The 24,865-nt window shown below is 42.7% G+C and overlaps 2 protein-coding genes across 6 annotated transcripts in view; both read left to right on the top strand.

Moving 5' to 3' along the window:
• LOC139420364 (Rho GTPase activating protein 29a) overlaps positions 1-23,889 on the top strand; it is a 67,611-nt gene extending 43,722 nt beyond the window's left edge. For 3 of the 5 annotated variants that reach the window (XM_071170386.1, XM_071170389.1, XM_071170388.1), the window contains 16 exons: positions 1,309-1,373; positions 1,536-1,646; positions 1,842-1,922; positions 5,747-5,908; positions 6,584-6,721; positions 6,981-7,183; positions 8,282-8,466; positions 9,629-9,757; positions 10,887-10,985; positions 14,335-14,498; positions 18,125-18,313; positions 18,469-18,606; positions 18,848-19,083; positions 19,335-19,671; positions 21,109-21,217; positions 21,314-23,889. In XM_071170386.1, coding sequence (XP_071026487.1) covers positions 1,309-1,373; positions 1,536-1,646; positions 1,842-1,922; positions 5,747-5,908; positions 6,584-6,721; positions 6,981-7,183; positions 8,282-8,466; positions 9,629-9,757; positions 10,887-10,985; positions 14,335-14,498; positions 18,125-18,313; positions 18,469-18,606; positions 18,848-19,083; positions 19,335-19,671; positions 21,109-21,217; positions 21,314-22,332 — 3,365 coding nt within the window. In that variant the 3' untranslated portion in view covers positions 22,333-23,889. The remainder of the gene's footprint in view (positions 1-1,308; positions 1,374-1,535; positions 1,647-1,841; positions 1,923-5,746; positions 5,909-6,583; positions 6,722-6,980; positions 7,184-8,281; positions 8,467-9,628; positions 9,758-10,886; positions 10,986-14,334; positions 14,499-18,124; positions 18,314-18,468; positions 18,607-18,847; positions 19,084-19,334; positions 19,672-21,108; positions 21,218-21,313) is intronic. The other 2 variants (XM_071170390.1, XM_071170387.1) reach the window with 2 other exon arrangements.
• A 143-nt stretch (positions 23,890-24,032) lies between these two features.
• The window catches only part of LOC139420366 (retinal-specific phospholipid-transporting ATPase ABCA4-like), a 51,648-nt gene continuing 50,815 nt past the window's right edge, over positions 24,033-24,865 (top strand). The window contains exon 1 of the mRNA XM_071170391.1: positions 24,033-24,129. The gene's annotated coding sequence lies outside the window, so the exon portion shown is untranslated. The remainder of the gene's footprint in view (positions 24,130-24,865) is intronic.

Below are 24,865 nucleotides of genomic sequence, written 5' to 3'. Positions count from 1 at the left end.
GGCTAACGGCTGTATCCAGGCACTTCGAGTTGCATTGTGTGTAAGAACAGGGGGTTGGTGTAAGCTGTGTCACCGTTGGTATTTGGTATTTTATTAGGATCATCATTAGCTATTGCAAAAACAGCAGCTATCTTCATGGGGTCCACACAAAACATGAAACATTACATAATACAGAACATTAATAGACAAGAACAGCTCAAGAACAGAACTACATAAATGTTTTAAAAAGGCACACATAGCCTACATATCAATGCATACACACAAACTATCTTTCGGGGTTAGGGGTATTTGCTGATCTTTAACTCCTTTTGCCTCAGCTCTGGAAGTGTTTTTTTCTTAGCGTTAGCATAGCATTAACTACTGTACATTAGCTTAGTTTGTCCTAACATTAGTTAAGGTATATTAGCATAGTTTGTCTTAGCATTAGCTACTGTATATTAGCTTAGTTTGTACTAGCATTAGCTACTGTATATTACCTTTGTTTTTCCTGGCGTTAGCTACTGTATTATAGCTTAGTTTGTCCTAACATTAGTTAAGGTATATTAGCATAGTTTGTCTTAGCATTAGCTACTGTATATTAGCTTAGTTTGTCCTAACATTAGTTAAGGTATATTAGCATTGTTTGTCTTAGCATTAGCTACTGTATATTACCTTTGTTTTTCCTGGCGTTAGCTAATGCATATTACCTTTGTTTTTCCTGGCGTTAGCTACTGTATATTAGCTTAGTTTGTCCTAGTATTAGCTGCTGTATATTAGCTTAGTTTGTCCTAGCATTAGCCTACTTGTATACAATAATAGATAGTTTCACACCGGTTCTATATTGCCCCAGATATACAGTAGGACAAACTTGCATGGGTTTCATTCACTACAGTAAACGCTAAACTTACCTAAGCACAGTGTAGTGTAAAATCTTAGAAAAAAGGGTTTCCAAAGGTTCTTCAGCTGTCCCCATAGAATAACCCTTTTTGGTTCCAGGTAGAACTCTTTTGGGTTTCATGTACAACCCTCTCAGGAAAGTGTTCTACCTGGAACCAAAAGGGTTCTTCAAAAGGTTCTCCTATTGGGACAGCCGGAGAACCATTTTAGGTTCTAGATAGCACCTTTTTTGCTAAAAGTGTAGTAGTGTGATTAGTCATTTGTCGTCAGGTCCTCTATTTGGATGAATAGGTTACTGGGCATTTGTGGTTTTTGTCCTGTACACTCGATGTCTACATACTAAACACAGGGACAGTAGCTACTTAATCATGCTGTATTGAACATTTATGACATAACCAGGCTAGGCAGGTAACGTTGAGTGTCTGATTGCAGATATCGAGTGTGCGAAGAGCTACGCCAAAATGGCAGAATCAGCGAAGACACTCGCAAGTCAACAGGTGATTATGATGAAATATGTTTTCTGCTCATATCAGTTGCATTTGTTCACCGGTTAATTGTATCTCAAAAGATAACAGCTGTCAAAGCAATGAATCATTTTAAACCATCTCCACTACTTCTTTGAATTGTGATTAGTCACTTTTGTTGTCTTCCCATCAAAGGAGTTCATGCCATTCCGGGACATTTACATGTCAGCGTTCAAGAACGATATTGAGTACAGCCAGCTCCTACTGCATACAGCAGCTACCCTTCAAACCAACAAATTCATGCAGGTATGTACATCTGTCTACGTGACTTTTCTACAGTATGTCCTGCTTTGATCTGCATAATCCATACTCACAGGCATTTGATGGATAAGTTAGCATTGACTCACTGGAGCGTGTGTGTGTGTGTGTGTGTGTGTGTGTGTGTGTGTGTGTGTGTGTGTGTGTGTGTGTGTGTGTGTGTGTGTGTGTGTGTTTCTCTAGCCTCTCCTCGCACGGAAGAACGAGCTGGACAAACTGAGGAAGGAGGTCAAGGAGCAGTGGCAGAGAGAACAGAAGAAAATGGTGGGTGGAACTTCAGAACTTTAAAAGGTCACATTAAAAGGAAACTTAAAGCAAACAGAGCCACAGTAATCAAATAATATGTAAACCCCTCGCTGTGTGTGTGCGTGTGTGTGCGCGTGTGTGTGAGCCAGGCTCTTGACATTATTCAGGCGGTTTAATAGCTGCAGTGTGTTGAAGGTAATCTCTTGGAAGTCCAATTGCACCACCAGTGTGACAAGATGAGAGCAGACCCTGAACAAACTGGGTTGGTTAGTGTGTATCTCTAAGGACTGGGTTGGTTAGTGTGTATCTCTAAGGACTGGATTGGTTAGTGTGTATCTCTAAGGATTGGGTTGGTTAGTATGTATCTCTAAGGACTGGGTTGGTTAGTGTGTAACTCTAAGGACTGGGTTGGTTAGTGTGTATCTCCAAGGACTGGGTTGGTTAGTGTGTAACTCTAACGACTGGGTTGGTTAGTGTGTATCTCTAAGGACTGGGTTGGTTAGTGTGTATCTCTAAGGACTGGGTTGGTTAGTGTGTAACTCTAAGGATTGGGTTGGTTAGTGTGTATCTCTAAGGACTGGGTTGGTTTGTATGTACTGTATCTCTAAGGACTGGGTTGGTTAGTATGTATCTCTAAGGACTGGGTTGGTTAGTATGTATCTCTAAGGACTGGATTGGTTAGTGTGTAACTCTAAGGACTGGGTTGGTTAGTGTGTATCTCTGAGGACTGGGTTGGTTAGTATGTACTGTATCTCTAAGGACTGGGTTGGTTAGTGTGTATCTCTAAGGACTGGGTTGGTTAGTGTGTAACTCTAAGGACTGGGTTGGTTTGTATGTACTGTATCTCTAAGGACTGGGTTGGTTAGTATGTATCTCTAAGGACTGGGTTGGTTAGTATGTATCTCTAAGGACTGGATTGGTTAGTGTGTAACTCTAAGGACTGGGTTGGTTAGTGTGTATCTCTGAGGACTGGGTTGGTTAGTGTGTATCTCTAAGGACTGGGTTGGTTAGTATGTATCTCTAAGGACTGGGTTGATTAGTATGTATCTCTAAGGACTGGATTGGTTAGTGTGTATCACTAAGGACTGGGTGGGTTATTATGTACTGTATCTCTAAGGACTGGGTTGGTTAGTATGTACTGTATCTCTAAGGACTGGGTTGGTTAGTGTGTATCTCTAAGGACGGGGTTGGTTAGTGTGTAACTCTAAGGACTGGGTTGGTTAGTGTGTATCTCTGAGGACTGGGTTGGTTAGTGTGTATCTCTAAGGACTGGGTTGGTTAGTATGTATCTCTAAGGACTGGGTTGATTAGTATGTATCTCTAAGGACTGGATTGGTTAGTGTGTATCACTAAGGACTGGGTGGGTTATTATGTACTGTATCTCTAAGGACTGGGTTGGTTAGTATGTACTGTATCTCTAAGGACTGGGTTGGTTAGTGTGTATCTCTAAGGACGGGGTTGGTTAGTATGTATCTCTAAGGACTGGGTTGGTTAGTATGTATCTCCTAGGACTGGGTTGGTTAGTATGTACTGTATCTCCAAGGACTGGGTTGGTTAGTGTGTATCTTAAGGACTGGGTTGGTTAGTATGTATCTCTAAGGACTGGGTTGGTTAGTATGTATCTCTAAGGACTGGGTTGGTTAGTTTGTACTGTATCTCTAAGGACTGGGTTGGTTAGTGTGTATCTCTTAGGACTGGGTTGGTTAGTATGTATCTCTAAGGACTGGGTTGGTTAGTGTGTATCTCTAAGGACTGGATTGGTTGGTATGTATCTCTAAGGACCGGGTTGGTTAGTGTGTATCTCTAAGGACTGGGTTGGTTAGTATGTATCTCTTAGGACTGGGTTGGTTAGTATGTTTGTCTTGGGACTGGGTTGGTTAGTATGTATCTCTAAGGACTGGGTTGGTTAGTGTGTAACTCTAAGGACTGGGTTGGTTAGTATGTACAGTATCTCTAAGGACTGGGTTGATTATTGTGTAACTCTAAGGACTGGGTTGGTTAGTATGTACTGTATCTCTAAGGACTGGGTTGGTTAGTGTGTATCTCTAAGGACTGGGTTGGTTAGTATGTATCTCTAAGGACTGGGTTGGTTAGTATGTATCTCTTAAGGACTGGGTTGTTTAGTGTGTATCTCTAAGGACTGGGTTGGTTAGTATGTTTCTCTAAGGACTGGGTTTGTTAGTGTGTATCTCTAAGGACTGGGTTGGTTAGTGTGTATCTCTAGGGACTGGGTTGGTTAGTGTGTATCTCTAAGGACTGGGTTGGTTAGTATGTACTGTATCTCTAAGGACTGGGTTGGTTAGTATGTATCTCTTAAGGACTGGGTTGTTTAGTGTGTATCTCTAAGGACTGGGTTGGTTAGTGTGTATCTCTAGGGACTGGGTTGGTTAGTATGTACTGTATCTCTAAGGACTGGGTTGGTTAGTATGTACTGTATCTCCAAAGACTGGGTTGGTTAGTATGTATCTCTAAGGACTGGGTTGGTTAGTGTGTATCTCTAAGGACTGGGTTGGTTAGTGTGTATCTCTAAGGACTGGGTTGGTTAGTATGTACTGTATCTCTAAGGACTGGGTTGGTTAGTATGTACTGTATCTCTAAGGACTGGGTTGGTTAGTGTGTATCTCCAAGGACTGGGTTTGTTAGTGTGTAACTCTGAGGACTGGGTTGGTTAGTGTGTATCTCTAAGGACTGGGTTGGTTAGTGTGTATCTCTAGGGACTGGGTTGGTTAGTATGTACTGTATCTCCAAGGACTGGGTTGGTTAGTATGTATCTCTAAGGACTGGGTTGGTTAGTGTGTATCTCTAAGGACTGGGTTGGTTCGTGTGTATCTCTAAGGACTGGGTTGGTTAGTGTGTATCTCTAAGGACTGGGTTGGTTAGTGTGTACTTCTAAAGACTGGATTGGTTAGTATGTACTGTATCTCTAAGGACTGGGTTGGTTAGTATGTATCTCTAAGGACTGGGTTGGTTAGTATGTATCTCTAAGGACTGGGTTGGTTAGTATGTATCTCTTAGGACTCGGTTGTTTAGTATGTATCTCTTAGGACTGGTTTGATTAGTATGTATCTCTAATAACTGGGTTGGTTAGTGTGTATCTCTAAGGACTGGGTTGGTTAGTGTGTATCTCTAAGGACTGGGTTGGTTAGTGTGTATCTCTAAGGACTGGGTTGGTTAGTGTGTATCTCTAAGGACTGGGTTGGTTAGTGTGTATCTCTAAGGACTGGGTTGGTTAGTGTGTATCTCTAAGGACTGGATTGCTTAGTATGTATCTCTAAGGACTGGGTTGGTTAGTGTGTATCTCTAAGGACTGGGTTGGTTAGTATGTATCTCTAAGGACTGGGTTGGTTAGTGTGTATCTCTAAGGACTGGGTTGGTTAGTGTGTACTGTATCTCTAAGGACGGGGTTGGTTAGTATGTATCTCTAAGGACGGGGTTGGTTAGTGTGTAACTCTAAGGACTGGGTTGGTTAGTGTGTAACTGTAAGGACTGGGTTGGTTAGTGTGTAACTCTGAGGACTGGGTTGGTTAGTGTGTATCTCTAAGGACTGGGTTGGTTAGTGTGTATCTCTAAGGACTGGGTTGGTTAGTGTGTATCTCTAAGGACTGGGTTGGTTAGTGTGTACTGTATCTCTAAGGACAGTTAATTTGTGTTTCCTTTGTGTGTTGTGGAACCATGTTTTGCCTTTGCAGTGTGAGAGAAGATTTGGTTGAAAAGTTAACAGTGATCAGGGCTGAGTCAATAATTTTGTAACAGACATGTTTGTGTGCGTACATACATGTATGTTGTTTAGTGTATTTGTTTGCCTCGTGTTTCCCTTGTGTTAACGCTGTGTGTATTTTCAGCATGAGGCGGATAGTGCCCTGAGGAAGGCCCGTGTTCTGCAAGCCCAGAGACAGGAGGAGTATGAGAAGGCCCGGGTGTCCACCAGCCGAGTAGAGGAGGAGCAGCTGGGAGCAGCCAAGCTGGAGAAGAGACGAAGGCTGGAGGAGGAGGCTCTGCAGAAGGTAAAATATCTTGTCCCTAAGGTTTATAGCTCATCCATGTCATGTCTGAGGCCCATAGCTCATCCATGTCATGTCTGAGGCCCATAGCTCATCCATGTCATGTCTGAGGCCCATAGCTCATCCATGTCATCTCTGAGACCCATAGCCCATCCGTGAGGCCCATAGATCATCCCTGAAACACATATCTCATCCTTTAAGCCCATAGTTACCCACTGAGGCCCAAAGCTTGAGGCCTAGGGTTACTGAAATACACAATCAAGTTAACATTTACGGTGACATTTTTGTCAATTAGTAGACGCTCTTATCCAGAGTTAACCACTTCTGAACAACTAACCCATTTATATATATTTTTAAAAATGTATTTAACTAGGCAAGTCAGTTAAGAACAAATGCTTATTTACATTGACAGCCTACACCGGCCAAACCCGGACAATTGTGCACCGCCCTATGGGACTCCCAATACACAGCCGGTTGTGATACAGCTTAGATGTTTGTAGTGACGCCTCTAGGACTGACATGAAGGGCCTTAGGCCACTACGCCACTCGGGAACCCATAACTGTAAAATGGGAATCCACATTGACATATTGAAGATGTTACTCTTTTGATCACTGGATTGTAGTTGTGAGCAGTTCTGCTTGACAGGTTACCCCCCCCCCCTCTACTCTTTTCCATAGGCGGATGAGGCCAGAGACCACTGCAAGGCCTGTCTGACAGATGTAGGTGTTAAGAGAGTGGACCTGGCCAACACCAAGTGTGAGATCCTCACCCAGTTACGAAAGCTGGTCTTCCAGTGTGACCTCACTCTGAAAGCGGTATGTTGACAAATACATCTTACAGGATCCAAATGTTTGAGTAAAATCAAATATTCCCCAAAATATAGTAGATAGTAATATAGTATGTCCAGTGACTACTAAAGGCCATTTTTGGACATTCTGTCTGGTGTGGATAATGTCATAAGAGAAGATACTGTAGATCTGGTGTAGGTGTAGATACTGTCTGGTGTAGATACTGTCATTCTAATTTTATGGGTGCTGTATCTCATGGGCTTTCTCTGTGTGTACGTCTCCCCAGGTGACAGTGAATTGGTTCCAGCTCCAGCAGGCCCAGGTTGTGTCTCTACCCGTCAACCACCAGTCTCTGTGTGAGAGCGCCAAGCTGTACGAGCCGGGTCAGCGATACGTTGGCTTCGTCAGGAGTCTTCCTGCCCAGTCAGACAGACCCAGGGTGGAGTCCTACTCCTTCGACGCCACCGTCTCACACTGTAACAACGCAGGGTGAGGGGAACACTGGATGGATGCTGTGATTTTGATTATCCTACTACTTTGGCTTAAACTCACTCTTTGATCCTTAAACATAAATAGAGTGTGTGTGTGCATGTGCGTGTGAGTGCCTAAAAACTTGTGAAGCATCATCGTAAATAGGATTGAGATCTCCATGAGTGCCATCATATGAACAAATGAGTGAGTTGTGTTTTGAGAGAAAAAAGCCTTATGGAGAATAGTATTATATTTTGTGATTTGCTGAGAGAACGAGTGACTGGGAGAGCTTGAGAGAGAGCGAGAAAGAGAGAGAGAAAGAAAGAGAAAGAGAGAGATGTTTTTTAGAGAGATTGTGTTAAGAGGGGAACACAATTGAGTTTGGTCTGCAGGACTTCCTGAGGTAGTGACTGGTCATGGGAAAGAGAAAGAGAGAGAGAGAGGTGAAGAAAGAGGTAGGGGGAAGGGGAAAACTCTGTTTTCATAATACTATTTCAGGCCATGCCTTCTGACGGAAACACCAATCTATGTTGTTCAACTCTTTTGCTGATCCGTGTACAGATATAAGATAGGCCCAAGTTTGCCCACTGGACCATTCTTAACTTCATACAAAAAAATATAATTTTTAGCCCTTCCGTTCATGAGTGGTCGTCATAGACTCGTGTAAGGATGTACGCAGTGAAACCGAGTGTGGACGTAGATACTTTGTTCTTGGTTTGTTTACTTCTCTGAGCAAAAGCAGTGGGGCGACACGTAGGGGAAGCAGGGGTTCATTATAGACCTATATCCTATAGACTGCCTATATGCACGTCCTTGTAGGAGGGCCCGTTGATTGGTATAGGGCCCGTTGATTGGTATTAGATCCATTGATTATTAGTAGTCCGTTATCAATTTCCACATATGTGAATGTTGATTGGGCTGTTCATTTCAGATTTCTATTGATGTTAATGGGAATAATCAATTTCCTTTCTCAGCTATTCAGTTTGGTGATTATGTATGTAAAGGCTATGGGTCCGTCCATGCCAGTTCATGTTGATTAATTACAGTACCGTCACAAGACACTGGATAATCTCTATGTTGCCTATAATGTGGAATGTTCATCCAAACTCTTCCCAGGTTGCCCCTCGCCAAGCGGTCATTGAGTAGCACCCACTGCAGTACCCACAGTTCCCACGGTAACCTGTCTCAGATGTCGGTCACCTCTGGGGACTTCCTGGGGACCGACGAGGTGGAGAGCCCGGTCAACACACGGCCCGCCAAGATCTCTGAGAGACGGTCCAACAGCAGCACCGACATCCAAGGTAGTCTAGTGGTAGCCTAGTCATTTATGGAGAAGTACATGTGGGTTTCTGATGAGGGCTTGATCCTATAATACAGGTTAATGAACAACAAGAGGAAGGAATGAAAACACTCATTTTACTTTTAAAGCATACATGAGATAAAGGTCAAATCCAAATCAAATCAGATCATATTTGTCGCATGCTTCGTAAACGACAGGTGTAAACTTACAGTGAAATGCTTACTTACGGGATCTTCCCAACAATGCAGAGAGAAAGAAAATAGAGAAATAGTAGAAAAGTAATAATAAATACACAATGAGTAGTGGTAACTTGACTTTATACACAGAGTACCAGTACCGTGTCCATGTGCAGCGGTACGAGGTAAATTAGGTAGATATGTACACATAACTTGGGTGAGCGAGAGATAGAGAGAGTGTGTGTGTGTTGTGCTTGTGTTGGTGTGAGTGAGTCTGGAAGCCTCCAGGTTGATCCAGTCCTCACCTGACTGTCTGTCATTCAGGGAAAAACACACACCTTCACACACACTCTCACACACTCATTCACACGCACTCAGATCAGCTCATGACACTGATAGACTCATCTCATTCTTCACTGCAGGCCAAATTAAGATTTAACCCCAAATATTTTTTTAGTCGGCAAAACTTCCACATGTCATAATCTGTGGTAGATGTTGAATTCCTTTTACAGTTTGGTAATCTCTATCTTCTTCATGTCCAGGACCTCATAGGCATTGAGAAAAAAAATACATGTTTTGAATGTAAAATTAATGCTTACATAATCAACAAATTCATGATAAATAATTTTTGTTTGTATTCGTTTGATGTGTACAGAGGTCTATGGGATGATGATATCCTTTTGTGATTATCAAGTGTTTCCATGTAAACCACTTGATACTGAATTAATGTGTCCTCTATCCCACACATAACCCACTCATTATGCCTTTATCAATGAGGATGCAATTAGCCAGTCTAGTCCATGTTTCCTTGACTGAATTTGAATGAGCTGAATTTCTGAATAGCTACATTCATGCATTCATTTTGTTTAAAATGTTTCAAATACTAAATGTAAAAGATTTTCAGTTATGAATGATTGGATAAATGCAAATGTATTGGAAGAGTACAGTAACAGATGCAGAATGAGTATTTCCTATTGTATGTTCCAGCTCTGAGGATCCAGGGCCCGTTCCGACCCTGGGGAACGGGTAGCCAGGGCGGGGGGATGTGCAGTGACTCGGAGAGCGCCGGAGGCAGCAGCGAGTCCAGATCCATGGACTCCCCCACTGCCAGCCCAGGTGAGGCCCCATCTCTCCACCCACCTCCTTCCTATATACCCTTCCTAGCCTAGGGCCATATCTCCACACAACCTTCTATCCATTGGCTTAGCAGCCACCTTCCAAACACCTGGCACCAACCAGCACCGCCCCCTGTCTGCCTTAGCTTTCATCACCTGTTGAAAGGAATTGATTGATGGTTGTTATGTCATAGCAGCCACTCTCCTAGACGTGACAGAGACAGACGTAAAATTAAATTACCAGAGACAGACAGACTGACAGTGGGACCATGCCTGAGTCCTGAAGGTGTTTCTATAATACCCTGGAGAGGGACGTGATCTACAGGCTGTGTAAATAACAGTGACATTTTCTGGAGTTTTGGGTTATTCTGGTGTTGTTTTGTGTTGATTATCTAATAGTGTTACGATGTGTTTCCTTCAAATTAATTATAGTGTTACAATCATGTTATAATCATACAAAACAAGTGTTCCAGAGTGAGATGTTTTATTTAACTAGTTATTGTTCATTTAACTGGATTAAGCAATCTGACTCGTTAGCACCTTTGGACTCATACAAATCTGGAATGATTGGAATGAGAGTTTGCTATCTAGTCAGTCCTATATTTCCAAAGTGCCCCAATGTCTGGAGAAATGTGGGGAATGTGGCCTATCACTTGTCTGACGTTGGCCTCTAGTCCAAGCTATTATCAGAACAGTAAGGGATCAACCAGAAGGATTGATCATTGAATGTAGCTGTAAAGCACCCATACTGACTCGTGGGTGGTCCCCTGTTGGTCCCCTGACCTCTTGCCATTGGAGGGTCCTGTGTTATAATAGCTGGACACTCTTTGACAGCCACTCAGTTCATACCAAGCCAGGCTTGAAGCTATTGCTAGAAAAGAGCAGACATTCTGAGATAACCTAAAACCAAGGATCTACTAATAAATATAATATATAATAATATAATATGTGCCATTTAGCAGACGCTTTCATCCAAAACGACCTACAGTCATGCGTGCGTACTGCATACAATTGATATTATTACTAGACCAGGCCTCAGTTAGACGGTGGACAGTAATACTGAGTAGCTAGACAGTTGTATTCAGAAGTTACTATGAGAATATGTCGTGCGTTCACTGCCTCCTGCTTAGGTGACTTCAAGAGGAGGCTACCCAGAACCCCCTCCACGGGGACCATGTCGTCAGCTGATGACCTGGACGAGAGAGAGCCGCCCTCGCCGTCAGACAACGGTGAGTCAGATAGTTCATTCATTTGATATGTTTCTATATGCTTGCTTTGGCAAAGGGAAGTTCAGGGAAGGTGTGTGTCTTCAGCAGCAAAGCAAAGGTAGGCTAGCAGTTAGAGCATTAGTCCAGTAAATGTTGCTATTTTGAATATCCATGGTGAACAAATCTACCGATGTGCCCTTGAGCTAGGCACTTAACCCGTATTGCTCCAGGGTCGCTGTTGATAATGGCAGACACTGGCCGCGACCTCACTCTCTGAGGGTGTCTCAGGGAGAGTTGGGATATGCAACAAAAAAAAAAAACATTTCCAATTGCAAACATGCGTAGAAGAGATCTTCTTTCTAAAACGCTATATATCCATTTTCAGAAATGTTGGAAGTTAGCTTTTATTGTTAAAAGATCTTATGAACGAGATTGGTGTGTTTTTTCACTATCTAATCATGGCATGGGGTCGTTTAAAAACAGACGTATTTGTTTGAAATGTATCATTGATGGGTTTCATTTCAGAGGGACAAGTAATCATGTTTTTTTGCTAAATGCTAAATATCCGCCTCACTCAGAGAAATATGTAGTACCGGTTTTACAGTCAAATGTCACAAATAACTATATTTTTTATACATTTCTTTTTACCTTTATTTAACTAGGCAAGTCAGTTAAGAACAAAATCTTATTTTCAATGACAGTCTAGGAACAGTGGGTTAACTGCCTTGTTAGGCTAGCAGAACAACAGGGGCAGAACAACAGATTTTTATCTTGTCAGCTCAGGATTTGATCTTGCAACCTTTCGGTTACTAGTCCAACGTTCTAACCACTAGGCTACCTTCCAGCCCCAGTAACTGATATATTTGTGTAATCAACATTAAAAAAAACACTGAATCAATACAGTAATAGATCTGTATGTAAAACATTTGCAGTGCCTTCAGAAAGTAGCAATAAGTCAAGTAACCCCTTGACTTATTCCACATTTTGTTGTGTTACATCGTGAATTCAAAATTGATTAAATATATGTTTTGTTCTCACCCATCTACACACAATACCCAATAATGACAAAGTGAAAACATGTTTTCAGAAATTTGTGCAACTTTATTGAAAATAAAATACAGAAATATCACATTTACATAAGTATCCACACCCCTGAGTCAAAACATGTTAGAATCACAATTTGCAACGATTACAGCTGTGAGTCTTTCTGAGTAAGTGGCGGCATGTAGTTTAGCGGTGAAGAGCGTTGGGCCATGGCCTCCTGAGTGGTGCAGCAGTCTAAGGCACTGGATCGTAATGCTAGAGGCGTCACTACAGACCTGGGTTCAAATCCAGCCTGTGTTGCAGCCAGCCACGACCTGGAGACCCATGAGGTGGCGCACAATTGGCACAGTGTTGTCCGGGTTAGGGGAGGGTTTGGCCGGGCCGGGATGTCCTTGTCCCATCTCGCCCTAGCAACTCCTGTGGTGGGCAGGGGGCATCCACGCCGACACGGTTGCCACATTGGTGTGGCTTGCTCTGTGTTAAGCAAAAAGTGTGTCAAGAAGCGGCGCAGCTTGGCAGGGTCGTGTTTTGGAGGACACATGGCTCTCGACCTTCGCCTATCCCTGTACGGGAGTTGGAGTGATGGGACAAGGCTGTAACTATCAATTGGATATCACGAAATTGGGAAGAAAAAGGGGTCAAAATTACCAAAAAAATAAAACAGCATTTGGCCAGTGACTGAAAGGTTGCTTGTTTGAATACCTGAGCCGTCTAGATGAAAAATCTGTCGATGTGCCCTGAAGCAAGGCACTTAACCCTAATTGCTCCTGTAAGCCGCTCTGAATAAGAATGTCTGCTAAATGTAAGTCTCTAAGAGCTTTGCACACCTAGATTATACAATTATTATTAAAAAAATTCTTCAATCTATGTCAAGTTGTTTGTTGATCATTGCTAGACAAACATTTTAAAGTCTTGCCATAGATTTTCAATCCAATTTAAGTCAAAACTGTCATCTTGGTAAGCAACTCGAGTGTAGATTTGGCCTTGTGTTTTAAGTTATTGTCCTGCTAAAAGGGGAATTTGTCTCCCAGTGTCTGTTGGAAAGGATTTTAATTGTGCTTAGCTCTATTCCTTTTCTTTTTATCCTAAAAAAACTACTCAAGTCCTTGCCGATGACAAGCATACCTATACCATGATGCAGCCACCCCTGGCTTCAAAATATGGAGAGTGGTACTCAGTGTTATGTTGTATTGGATTTGCCTCAAACATAACACTTTGTGTTCAGGTCATAAAGTACTTTGCCACATTTTTTATTTAGTGCCTTATTGTAAACAGGATGCCTGTTTTGGAATATTGTTATTCTGTACAGGCTTCCTTCCTTCTTTTCATTCTGTCATTTAGGTTAGTATTTAGGTTAGAGTAACTACAATGTTGTTGATCCATCCTTAGTTTTCTCCTATCACAGCCATTAAACTGTTTCAAAATCACCATTGGCCTCATGGTGAAATCCCTGAGCGTTTTCCTTCTTCTCTGGCAACTGAGTTAAGAAGGACTCCTTATCTTTGTAGTGGGTGTATATGTAGCTCAAATGGATATTCAAAGTCTGCTTTTTTAAATTTTTTACCCATCTACCAATAGGTGCCCTTCTTTGTGAGGCATTGGAAAACCTCCCTGGTCTTTGTGGTTAAATCTGTGTTTGAAATTCACTGCTCGACTGAGGGACCTTACAGATAATTGTATGTGTGGTGTACAAAAATCATGTTAAACACTATTATTGTACACAGAGTGAGTCCATGCTTATTATGTGACTTGTTTTTTTTACAACTTTTTACTCCTGAACTTATTTAGGCTTTCCATAACAAAGGGATTGAATACTTATTGACTCAAGACATTTCAGCTTTTCATTTTTTATAAATTTGTTTACATTTCTAAAAACATAATTCCACTTTGACATTATGTGGTATTGTGTGTAGGCCAGTGACACAAAATCTCAATCTAATCAACAAAATGTGGAAAAAGTCAAGGGGTGTGAATACTTTCTAAAGGTACTGTACATTTTACATTTTAGTAATTTAGCAGATGCTCTTATCTAGAGCGACTTACATTTAGTGTATTCATCTTAAGATAGGTGTTACAACCCCATATCACAGTCAAACGTACAGTATACAAACTTCCATTCCAGCTAAATAATGGAGTTTTGCATAAGCACCCACCTAAATTATGATTATTATTAATATTACACTCACTGAGCAAAACAACATTTGGACCAACAACAGAACAGACCAATAATACTGAGTGTGATGCTTTTAATGGAGATGATACTGACTCCCTCCCTCCCTCTCTCTCTCACTTTCTTTCCCTCCTCTCCGTCTCTTCTCTCCCTCAGGTCTGAGTGAGATGCTGATAGAGACAGCCAGTTCCCCAGGTCCGTTCCGTAACACCCAGATGTCCAAGGCAGCCCAAACACACAAGCTGAGGAAGCTGAGGGCCCTGTCCAAGTGCAGAGAATGTGATAGTCTGGTGGTCTTCCATGGGGCTGAGTGTGAGGAGGTGAGTGCAGTGGTTCTCAATCTGGGGTTCTCTACCCCTGGAAGTACCTGGCCTATCCACAGGGGGGAATTGGAAAGACTCTTAAGACCATATGCCTAATGATCAGTGGAACATGAGGGGGTACTTCAGGTAGAGCAAAATATGATTTTGGGTACAGTAAGTAACCATATAAGACATACTGGCGCTGAAGAACATGGCTAACGTTTTACATTCTCCCAACCAATTGTGCTACATTCTCCCAACCAACTTATTTTTTTAACTTATTGTGTACATAATGTTGCTGCTACCGTCTCTTATGGCTGAAAATAACTTCTGGACTTCAGAAAAGCGATTACTCACCATGGACTGGAAGAAACTTTTTCCTTTAATGAGTCCGACAAGAAGGATATGCTGCTTTCACTGGAACAGGCCCAGATTCACGCCTTTTGCGTGAAGAAAAGATGCCGGAAAAGGGGACGCAGTTCGGGGATCCTTCTGAGAATCCGGAGGCGAGCGAGTAAACTCCCAATGCCCAATCCATTCTTCTTGCTAACGTGCAATCATTGGAAAATAAAATTGATGACCTACGATTAAGATTATCCTACCAACGGGACATTAAAAACTGTAACATCTTATGTTTCACCGAGACGTGGCTGAACGAAAGATACGGACAATATAGAGCTAGCGGGATTTTCCATGCACCGGCAGAACATAGACGCTACCTCTGGTAAGACGAGGGGTGGGGGTGTGTGTCTTTTTGTCAATTACAGCTGATGCGCGATGTCTAATAAGGAGTCTCAAGGTATTGCTCGCCTGAGGTAGAGTACATTATGATAAGCTGCAGACCTCATTATCTACCAAGAGAGTTCTCGTCTGTATTATTTGTAGCTGTCTATTTACCACCACAAAATGAAGCTGGCACTAAGACTGCTGTCAACCAACTCTATAAGGCCATAAGCAAAGAAGAAAATGCTCACCCAGAAGCGGCGCTTCTAGTGGCCGGGGACTTTATTGCAGGTAAAATAAAATCAGTTTGACCAAGTTTTTTTATATGCAACCGGGGGAAAAAAATCCTAGACCATCTTTACTCCACACACAGAGATACATACAAAGTAGTGGTCGACCGATTAATCGGAATGGCCGATTAATTAGGGTCGATTTCAAGTTTTCATAACAATAGGAAATCTATATTTTTGGACACCGATTTCTTTTTTTACACCTTTATTTATTTAACTAGGCAAGTCAGTTAAGAACACATTCTTATTTTCAATGACGGCCTAGGAACGGTGGGTTAACTGCCTTGTTCAGGGGTAGAACGACAGATTTTTACCTTGTCAGCTCAGGGATTCAATCTTGCAACCTTACGGTTAACCAACGCTCTAACCACCTGCCTTACATTGCACTCCACGAGGAGCCTGCCTGTTGCGTGAATGCAGTAAGAAGCCAAGGTAAGTTGCTAGCTAGCATTAAACTTATCTTATAAAAAACAATCAATCAATCAATCATAATCACTAGTTAACTACACATGGTTGATGATATTACTAGTTTATCTAGTGTGTCCTGCATTGCATATAATAAGATGCGGTGCGCATTCACGAAAAAGGACTGTCATTGCCCCAACGTGTACCTAACCATAAACATCAATGCCTTTCTTAAAATCAATACACAGAATTATATATTTTTAAACCTGCATATTTAGCTAAAAGAAATCCAGGTTAGCAGGCAATATTAACCAGGTGAAATTGTGTCACTTCTCTTGCGTTCATTGCACGCAGATATATGCAACAGTTTGGGCCGCATGGCTCGTTGCGAACTAATTTGACAGAATTGTACGTAATTATGACAAAACATTGAAGGTTGTGCAATATAACAGGAATATTTAGACTTATGGATGCCACCTGTTAGATAAAATACGGAACGGTTCCGTATTTCACTGAAAGAATAAACGTTTTGTTTTCGAAATGATAGTTTCCGGATTCAACCATATTAATGACCAAAGGCTCGTACTTCCGTGTGTTATGTTATAATTAAGTCTATGATTTGATAGAGCAGTCTGACTGAGCGATGGTAGGCAGCAGCAGGCTCGTAAGCATTCATTCAAACAGCACTTTTGTGCGTTTTGCCAGCAGCTCTTTGCAATGCTTCAAGCATTGCACTGTTTATGACTTCAAGCCTATCAACTCCCGAGATTAGGCTGGTGTAACCGATGTGAAATGGCTAGCTAGTTAGCGGGGTGCGCTCTAATAGCGTTTCAAACGTAATTCTGTCTGAGACTTGGAGTAGTTGGTCCCCTTGCTCTGCATGGGTAACGCTGCTTCGAGGGTGGCTGTTGTCGATGTGTTCCTGGTTCGAGCCCAGGGAGGAGCGAGGAGAGGAACGAAAGCTATACTGTTACACTGGCAATACTAAAGTGCCTATAAGAACATCCAATAGTCAAAGGTATATGAAATACAAATCGTATAGAGAGAAATAGTCCTATAATTCCTATAATAACTACAACCTAAAACGTCTTACCTGGGAATATTGAAGACTCATGTTAAAAGGAACCACCAGCTTTCACATGTTCTGAGCAAGGAACTTAAACGTTAGCTTTTTTACATGGCACATATTGCACTTTTACTTTCTTCTCCAACACTTTGTTTTTGCATTATTTAAACTAAATTGAACATGTTTCATTATTTATTTGTGACTAAATTGATTTTATTGATGTATTATATTAAGTTAAAATAAAAGTGCTCATTGCTTATTCAGTATTGTTGTAATTGTAATTATTACAAACATACATATAAAAATTGGCCGATTAATTAGTATCATTATTTTTGGTATTTTCGGTATCGGCGTTGAAAAATTGGTCGACCTCTATTACCTATGCATAGTCACTTCGCCCCCACCTACATGTACAGATTACGTCAACTAGCCTGTACCCCCGCACACTGACTCGGTACCGGTGCCCCCTGTATATAGCCTCATTATTGTTATTCTTATTGTGTTACTTTTATTATTACTTTTTATTTGAACCTACTTGGTAAATATTTTCTTCTTCTTGAACTACACTGTTGGTTAAGGGCTTGTAAGTAAAGTCTACACTTGTTGTATTCGGCGCATGTGGCAAATAAAGTTTGATTTGATTAGCACCAATAGGAAAGAGGTTGTAGATGACAAGTAGCCACACAGGGGCTGAATGAGAGTCCACAGACCATCCGTTGCCATTTAGAGTGACCTCTCCATCATCCAGCACTAGGTATTTGGACTCATTAAAAGGGGATGTGCAGCGGAAACCAAAGACCTTTTGTTACCCTCTGGGAGCCTGTACGATCCTCTTGTTAGAATGTTCTCTCAGCTCTGCTTATTTTAGATAGTGTTGCATTACATATTTATGGAAACATTCATATTTGGATACATTGGAACAGGACAGTGAAAGATGGTTACTTGAGGGGAATGGTTATTTAGACGATTATGTAACACTGTGGTCCTGTGTGGCTCTGTGAGAGTGGGGTACTAGCAACGTCAAGGTCGTGGGACCAATTCCCACAGGGATCACATACACTTATTGAAATATATGCACTCACTGCTAAGTGGCATATATATACAGTATTATTGCTAGCTGACATGGATATTCACTCTTTGACTCCTCTACTGTTTCCCAGTGCTCCCTGGCCTGCCATAAGAAGTGTTTGGAGACACTGGCCATCCAGTGTGGTCATAAGAAACTCCAGGGTAGACTGCACCTCTTTGGTGTTGACTTCACCCAGGCAGCTAGGAACAACCCAGATGGTATTCCTTTCATCATCAGGAAGTGTACCTCGGAGATTGAGAATAGAGCGCTGGACATCAAGGTAACATTATGCTAGCTTTTTGAAGTAAGATTATGTAGCCTAGCTATATAGTATAGCTAATATTCTCTATTGTTTTAGATGTCATCCACCCCAGTTTTTTTTTAAATGTAATATCTCAGGATAAAATGGGCTGCTGTGTTGTCTTGGTTGTCCAGGGGATCTATCGTGTGAATGGGGCCAAGTCTCGTGTGGAGAAGCTCTGTCAGGCATTTGAAAACGGCAAGGACCTGGTGGAGCTATCTGACCTTTACCCCCATGACATCAGCAACGTGCTTAAACTTTACCTGAGACAGGTGGGTTTCACACACACACATAATTCTTCAGGACAAGATATTTGCTGGTTACAGAGTACATCAGACAGACCACACACTAGCCCAATAATATTTACTTATCTACCTTCTCTTCATTCATTGCTAGTTTATACTCCCAAATGCTTATCTCTTTGTCTCCAGTCCTGTCTGTTGTATATTTGTCTTCATATTTTTGTCATTCCAGTTTAAAATTAACTTCCATGTTTATTTTCTCTCCCTGCAGCTTCCAGAGCCTCTCATCCTGTTCCGTTTCTACAACGACTTCATCGGCCTGGCCAAGGAGAGCCAGAACATCATCGTGGACGAGGTGGAGGCATCCAGGGTCAGCCCCGCCTCCCTGACCCCTCCACAGGTCAGCGTGGAGCTCAACCGGGTCCTCTTCAAGATCAAAGACCTCCTGAGACAGCTGCCTCCGGCCCACTACAAGACCCTGCAGTTCCTCATCCAACACCTGCACAGGTACCGAATCTATTCAGAGAATATAAATGAGTTAACCAACGCTCACAACTCTGACTTTCACCTAAATCATTTATTGATTTCAATGGGACACTGAGTTAAGTCAGCGGATCTCAAGGCAGAATACAACTCTATAAATACACATACACAACTTAAAACCCACACGTCGCACAAAGTAACAACAACAAACTGCAACAGCAGTAACAATGAACAAGAAGTCCACCTTCATATTTCATCCTTCCTCACCCCTGTAGGGTGACCGAGCAGGCGGAGGAGAACAAGATGACAGCCAGTAACCTAGGCATCATCTTCGGCCCCACGCTCATCAAACCAAGACAGACGGACGCGGAGGTGTCCCTGTCCTCCCTGGTGGACTACCCCTACCAGGCACTCATCGTGGAGCTCCTCATCAGACACTATCAGATGATCTTTGATGCCCCCCTCAGCCCTCTGCCACGGCCCCAGGGCCCACCAGGCCCCTCTGGGGAGGGCTCTCCTCTGAAGGGTCAGGACGCTAACCCTTGCCTCACCCCTCAGGAGAAGGAGCAGCTTCTCAGCAGACACTCCAAGTCTCTAGTAGACATTAAGGAGGTGAGTGACTTGTCTGATCCCATATTAAAATAGAAGTCAATAGACATTTGATTAACCTCCTCCTTGTAGCACTGACTACAATACATAACATGGCCAAAAGTATGTGGACACCTGCTCGTCGAACATCTCATTCCAAAATCATGGGCATTAATACGGAGTTGGTCCCCACTTTGCTGCTATAACAGCCTCCACTCTTCTAGGAACGCTTTCCACTAGATGTTGGAACATTGCTGTGGGGACTTGCTTCCATTCAGCCACAAGAGCATTAGTGAGGTCGGGCACTGATTTTGGGTGATTAGACCTGGCTTGCAGTCGGCGTTCAATTCATTCTAAAGGTGGGGTTGAGATCAGGGCTCTGCAAGCCAGTCAAGTTCTTCCACAATGATCTCGACAAACAATTTCTGTATGGACCTCGCTTTGTGCACGGGGACATTGTCATGCTGAAACAGGAAAGGTCATGCAGAAACAGGAAAGGTCCTTCCCCAAACTGTTGGCACAAAGTTGGAAGCAGAGAATCGTCTAGAACGTCATTATATGCTGAAGCGTATATATTTTTCTTCGGGGCCTTACATGAACCATGAAAAACAGCCCCAGACCATTATTCCACTTCCACTTGGCACTATGCATTCGGGCAGGTATCCTTCTCCTGGCATCCGCCAAACCCAGATTCGTTCATCGGACTGCCGGATAGTGAAGGGGGATTCATCACTCCAGAGAACGCATTTCCACTCCACTGCTATTGCGGCGAGCTTTACACCACTCCAGCCGATGCTTTGCATTGCACATGGTGATCTTAGTCTTGTGTGCGGAAAGGAAACCCCTTTCATGAAGCTCCAGACAAACAGTTAGTGTGCTGACGTTGCTTCAGGAGGCAGTTTGGAACTAGTGAGTGTTGCAACCGAGGACAGACGATTTACGCACTTCAGCATTCAGCGGTCCCGTTCTGTGAGCTTGTGTGGCCTACAACTTTGCGGCTGAACCATTATTGCTCCTTGATGTTTCTACTTCACAATAACAGCACTTATAGTTGACCGGGGCAGCTCTAGCAGGGCAGACATTTGACGAACTGACTTCTTGGAAAGGTGGCATCCTATGACGGTGCCACATTGAAAGTAACTGAGCTCTTCAGTACCGGCCATTCTACTGCCAATGTTTGTCTGTGGAGATTGCATGACGATGTGCTCGATTTTATACACCTGTCAGCAACTGGTATAGCTGAAATAGCCAAATCCACAAATTTGAAGGGTTGTCTACATACTTTTGTCCATGTAGTCTGCCTCACCATCCATATGTTACGGATCTAGCTACTACTACTGACTGAAACAGTAATGATTACTGACTCTCTCTCTTTCTCTCTCTCACCCCCACCCCCCTCTCTTTCTCTCCTTTGTGTTTTCCCTCTCTGCCCATCTGTTTCCTGTCCTCTGTCCATTGCAGCAGAGCTCTAAAGTGTATAAGCGTCATTCCTCCGTAATCCCCTCCACCCATTTAATGGACGAGGTCAGAGAGGGGAAACCCAGGCCTGATGGGAGGGACTATGCACCTGGTCAGTATTACCCCACTATAGCTGGACACACTGGGCCCATAGATACACTGTATACTATATACTTTATTACTGACGTGTCTCCTCTTTACTCTGTAGTAGTGGACGAGGACTCAGAGCAACTGAACGGGCTCCTGTCTGGCAGCGTCCCTGAGGTACAGAGAGCAGAGGGAGAGAGGGACAGGGGGGAAAGGGGTCTTACCCGGGCCCGCCACACCACTTCCCGGGTCCACCTCCGCCACCCCCGCTCCAAGCTTGTCTCCCGACCCATGAGCATGCCTGCCGAACGCCTCCTGAACCCCGCCCACGGCGTGGATGAGAGGAATGCCAGGAACACCGCTGACCTGGACAGCGAGGACGTTACCGGGAGCGCCGGGAGCATTGCGCGGGACCAGTCAATTGAGGAGGTGTCGGAGGACGAGAAGCCAAAGTCGAGAGCGAGCAGCCACTACCGGAGCACGTTCATCGACACGGGGACGTTACGTAGGACCTGGGACAAACAGTACAAGCATTATGACATCACCCCCAGGACAGCTAAGATCATTACCAACCTGCCTACAGCAGACAAAGAGGTGGAGGACTCGGCCACAAGCCTCTCCACTTCTGTACCATCATCTTCTTCCATCTACCCCAACAGACCCTACACCATCGCAGTGAGGCCGGGCAGGACTCTGAAAAGGGAGGAGAACGTGTGCGAGTACAGCTCTGTGCCCACTGCGTTCAGGCCCCCCCGGACTCTACAGCCACCGCCTGGAACCTTCTACAAACCCCCCTCGGGGAGCAAGGACAAAGTGTTAGGGGACGCGCCGCAAAAGAAGCGCGCCGAGGCAGCTAACAGCGCAGAGGAGGAAGAACAGGAGGACGATGATGATGAAGATGAGGAGGAGGAGGAAGAGGAGATGGGTCTGGAGGTCTCTGTAGACGAGCCCTCTGTGGATGAAGACAATATGGATGAGGACACTGAGGCTCCGCAGCAGGCTGCAGGCTCCTCTCTGTCCCTGCCCCAATCCCCCAGCTCCAGCCCTGAGGACCTCAGTGACGAGACCAAGCCCGTGTACCAGAGACTACGGGCCAGACGCTTGCAGGAGTTCGAGCACCGCGAGGCCCATTTTGTATGACCATATTTATCGCCATTACTCACAGGTCGTCATTATAATTAATCAAGAGTAATTTTCCTTCCATGATTAGGATTGAAATGGTCAAATCTGTATAATATGTGCCATATTGTATAAGAACAAGAAGAAAAAAACTTCAAATCATTTCATGAACTGTGAAAAAAATGACCCACAGGAAGTGTTATATACATTAATATATTCCTTGTTATCTTTTTTGGAGTTCCGCAGTTGGTGCTGGAAGGAACTGTTGTACTGCAGGTCCCCAAAATAAAGACAGGATGCACTTAGTTAACTACATAACAGTGGCTGTATTATAAGTCACTACACCTATTCTAGGTTTCTGTAAAAGGTCTGTATAAAGAAAGCCACATAATCAAAACCGTGCTTCCAGTACCAATCACTACAAATGTTAAAGAAATAGTTAATTTCCCAAAAGTTAAATCCATCATTGTAGATTTAAATGTACAGTATTTTTAACATACGGCTCAATACAAAGTAATGCCAGGATAGCATGTTTTTCTCTCTTTTAAACTGTGCAATTACTTTTTTATTAAAGAAATATCATACTGTATCTGTTGTATAAAGTTTTGGTACACTGTATTTGTATGTTTATATGCCAAAAAATATTATTTCAACAACTGTCACAGTATAGTGTGTATCGCCACTTTATCAAAACTGAATTTGACGCACTTACTTAATCCAGTTATTTTAATCACAGTTATTTCATGCATTACACATTTAAACTTTTTTTTTGTAATGTAGTATTTTGTATACAGTATTACTTTTGTATACCTTTGTATACAGTCATTTGAAAAGTTACAATGTTTAATATAAAACTGCATGTGTTGCTCGTTCAACGTGGATGAATTAACTCTTATTTATCTTTGACTTGATTGACACTTAGGCATTATATATAGGAAAGTGTCTGCATGTAAGTCAATGGAGATATGCTACAAAGCCACACTTCAACCAAACATCAACCTGCTCCTTTTAGATGTTTACCTGGAAGGTAACAACCTAACAACTCAACTGAAAAACATTGAATAATATAAGAGGTCAGTCAGGTCGTTTCAGGCCTGTTGTAAGAAGTCTATCACAATATTACGATGGGCCAAAGCTGTTCTCTTTTTGAAAGTACTATTCAGTTCAGTAAGTACTGACCAGATATTTTAATCATATCAATTATACTCTCACTTTGTACAGGTTATAAGTGCCAGTAAGTGCTACATTCATGTAAATGGTATATCCGTCTATATTTTATAAATATTATCTATAAGGGTCTTTGCAGATTGTCTCCAATGTATTAAATCCCTTTCATTGTACAAACAGGTACATACGAACATACACCTTTTTGTAACTTATTAAATATAGTTGACAACTTCCAAACACGTTTCTGTAATCTTTTGTATTCTCACACCTACAGTATAGATAGTTGATAAACCAGATTTTGGAGCCTAGGTCAATTCCTAGTTGATGTGAACAAATTGGGCGTAAGAGGAAGAAACCATAACATGTAGACCCTAATTTTTTCCCCATAACCTTCAATAAAATGATCCCTCTCTTTCTCGGGTGGTTGTCGGGTCATTCAGGTCTCTGTGAAAATGGATGAGCGGTGTTTAGCAGGCTCTGAGGCATTGAGAAAGAAGATTAAATCAATCAGATTAACTATTCGCTGGGTCTGTAGTTACTAAGGGAACTGCGTGGTTAGCTGTTAGCACCAGACATGGGACACACAACGCAACGTCCTGGGTTACTTTATACTCACTACTAGATGGTACTCCGCGGTTCTATTCTTCTGAAGTAAGTGGTCTTTCATGTTTGTTGAGGTGTCCTATATAGTTGTTTTACTAGTCTGTTCATTCATGTGTAATAGCTATGCTTGCTAGGACAGCCTATGTTGTGGTTGTAGGCTACACTGTGGCAAAATCTGTATGCTCCTGGGGATTCTTAAAGCAACCAAATCCTTTCGTCAACATCTCAACCTTGTTGCTAACAGCATGCACAGATGTTTATTTATTAACAAACACATTTGGTCAGAAGAGGGGAATACATCTTGGTACAACACCAGTTGAGGATTTTACATTGTGCATAACATATTGCAATGTAACTACTACTGGCGGCAGGTAACGTTCGCGTAGCAATTAAGAGCGTTGGGCCACATAACGAAAGATCGCTGGTTAGAATCCCTGAGCCAACTAGGTGAAAGATCTGCCGATGTGCCCTTGAGTAAGGCAATTTTCCCTAATTGCTCCCGTAAATCGCTCTGGATTTTTAGAGCGTCTGCTAAATGACTAAAATGTAATTGTACTAGTCGTACTACCAGTAAATGTAACTACTAGTAGTGCTACCAGTAAATGTAACTACTAGTAGTGCTACCAGTAAATGTAACTACTAGTAATGCTACCAGTAAATGTAACTACTAGTAGTGCTACCAGTAAATGTAACTACTAGTAGTACTACCAGTAACTATAGTTTTAAGTGACAGAATGCATCCTTTAATTGCAGTCTTCCTGTGCTTTCCTGGGTTCCCCTGAGG

Source organism: Oncorhynchus clarkii, chromosome 11 (assembly GCF_045791955.1).
Source record: "Oncorhynchus clarkii lewisi isolate Uvic-CL-2024 chromosome 11, UVic_Ocla_1.0, whole genome shotgun sequence".
Taxonomy (NCBI): domain Eukaryota; kingdom Metazoa; phylum Chordata; class Actinopteri; order Salmoniformes; family Salmonidae; genus Oncorhynchus; species Oncorhynchus clarkii.
The sequence above is the reverse complement of the archived record's forward strand: the minus strand, read 5'-3'. Positions and strand labels throughout refer to the sequence as shown.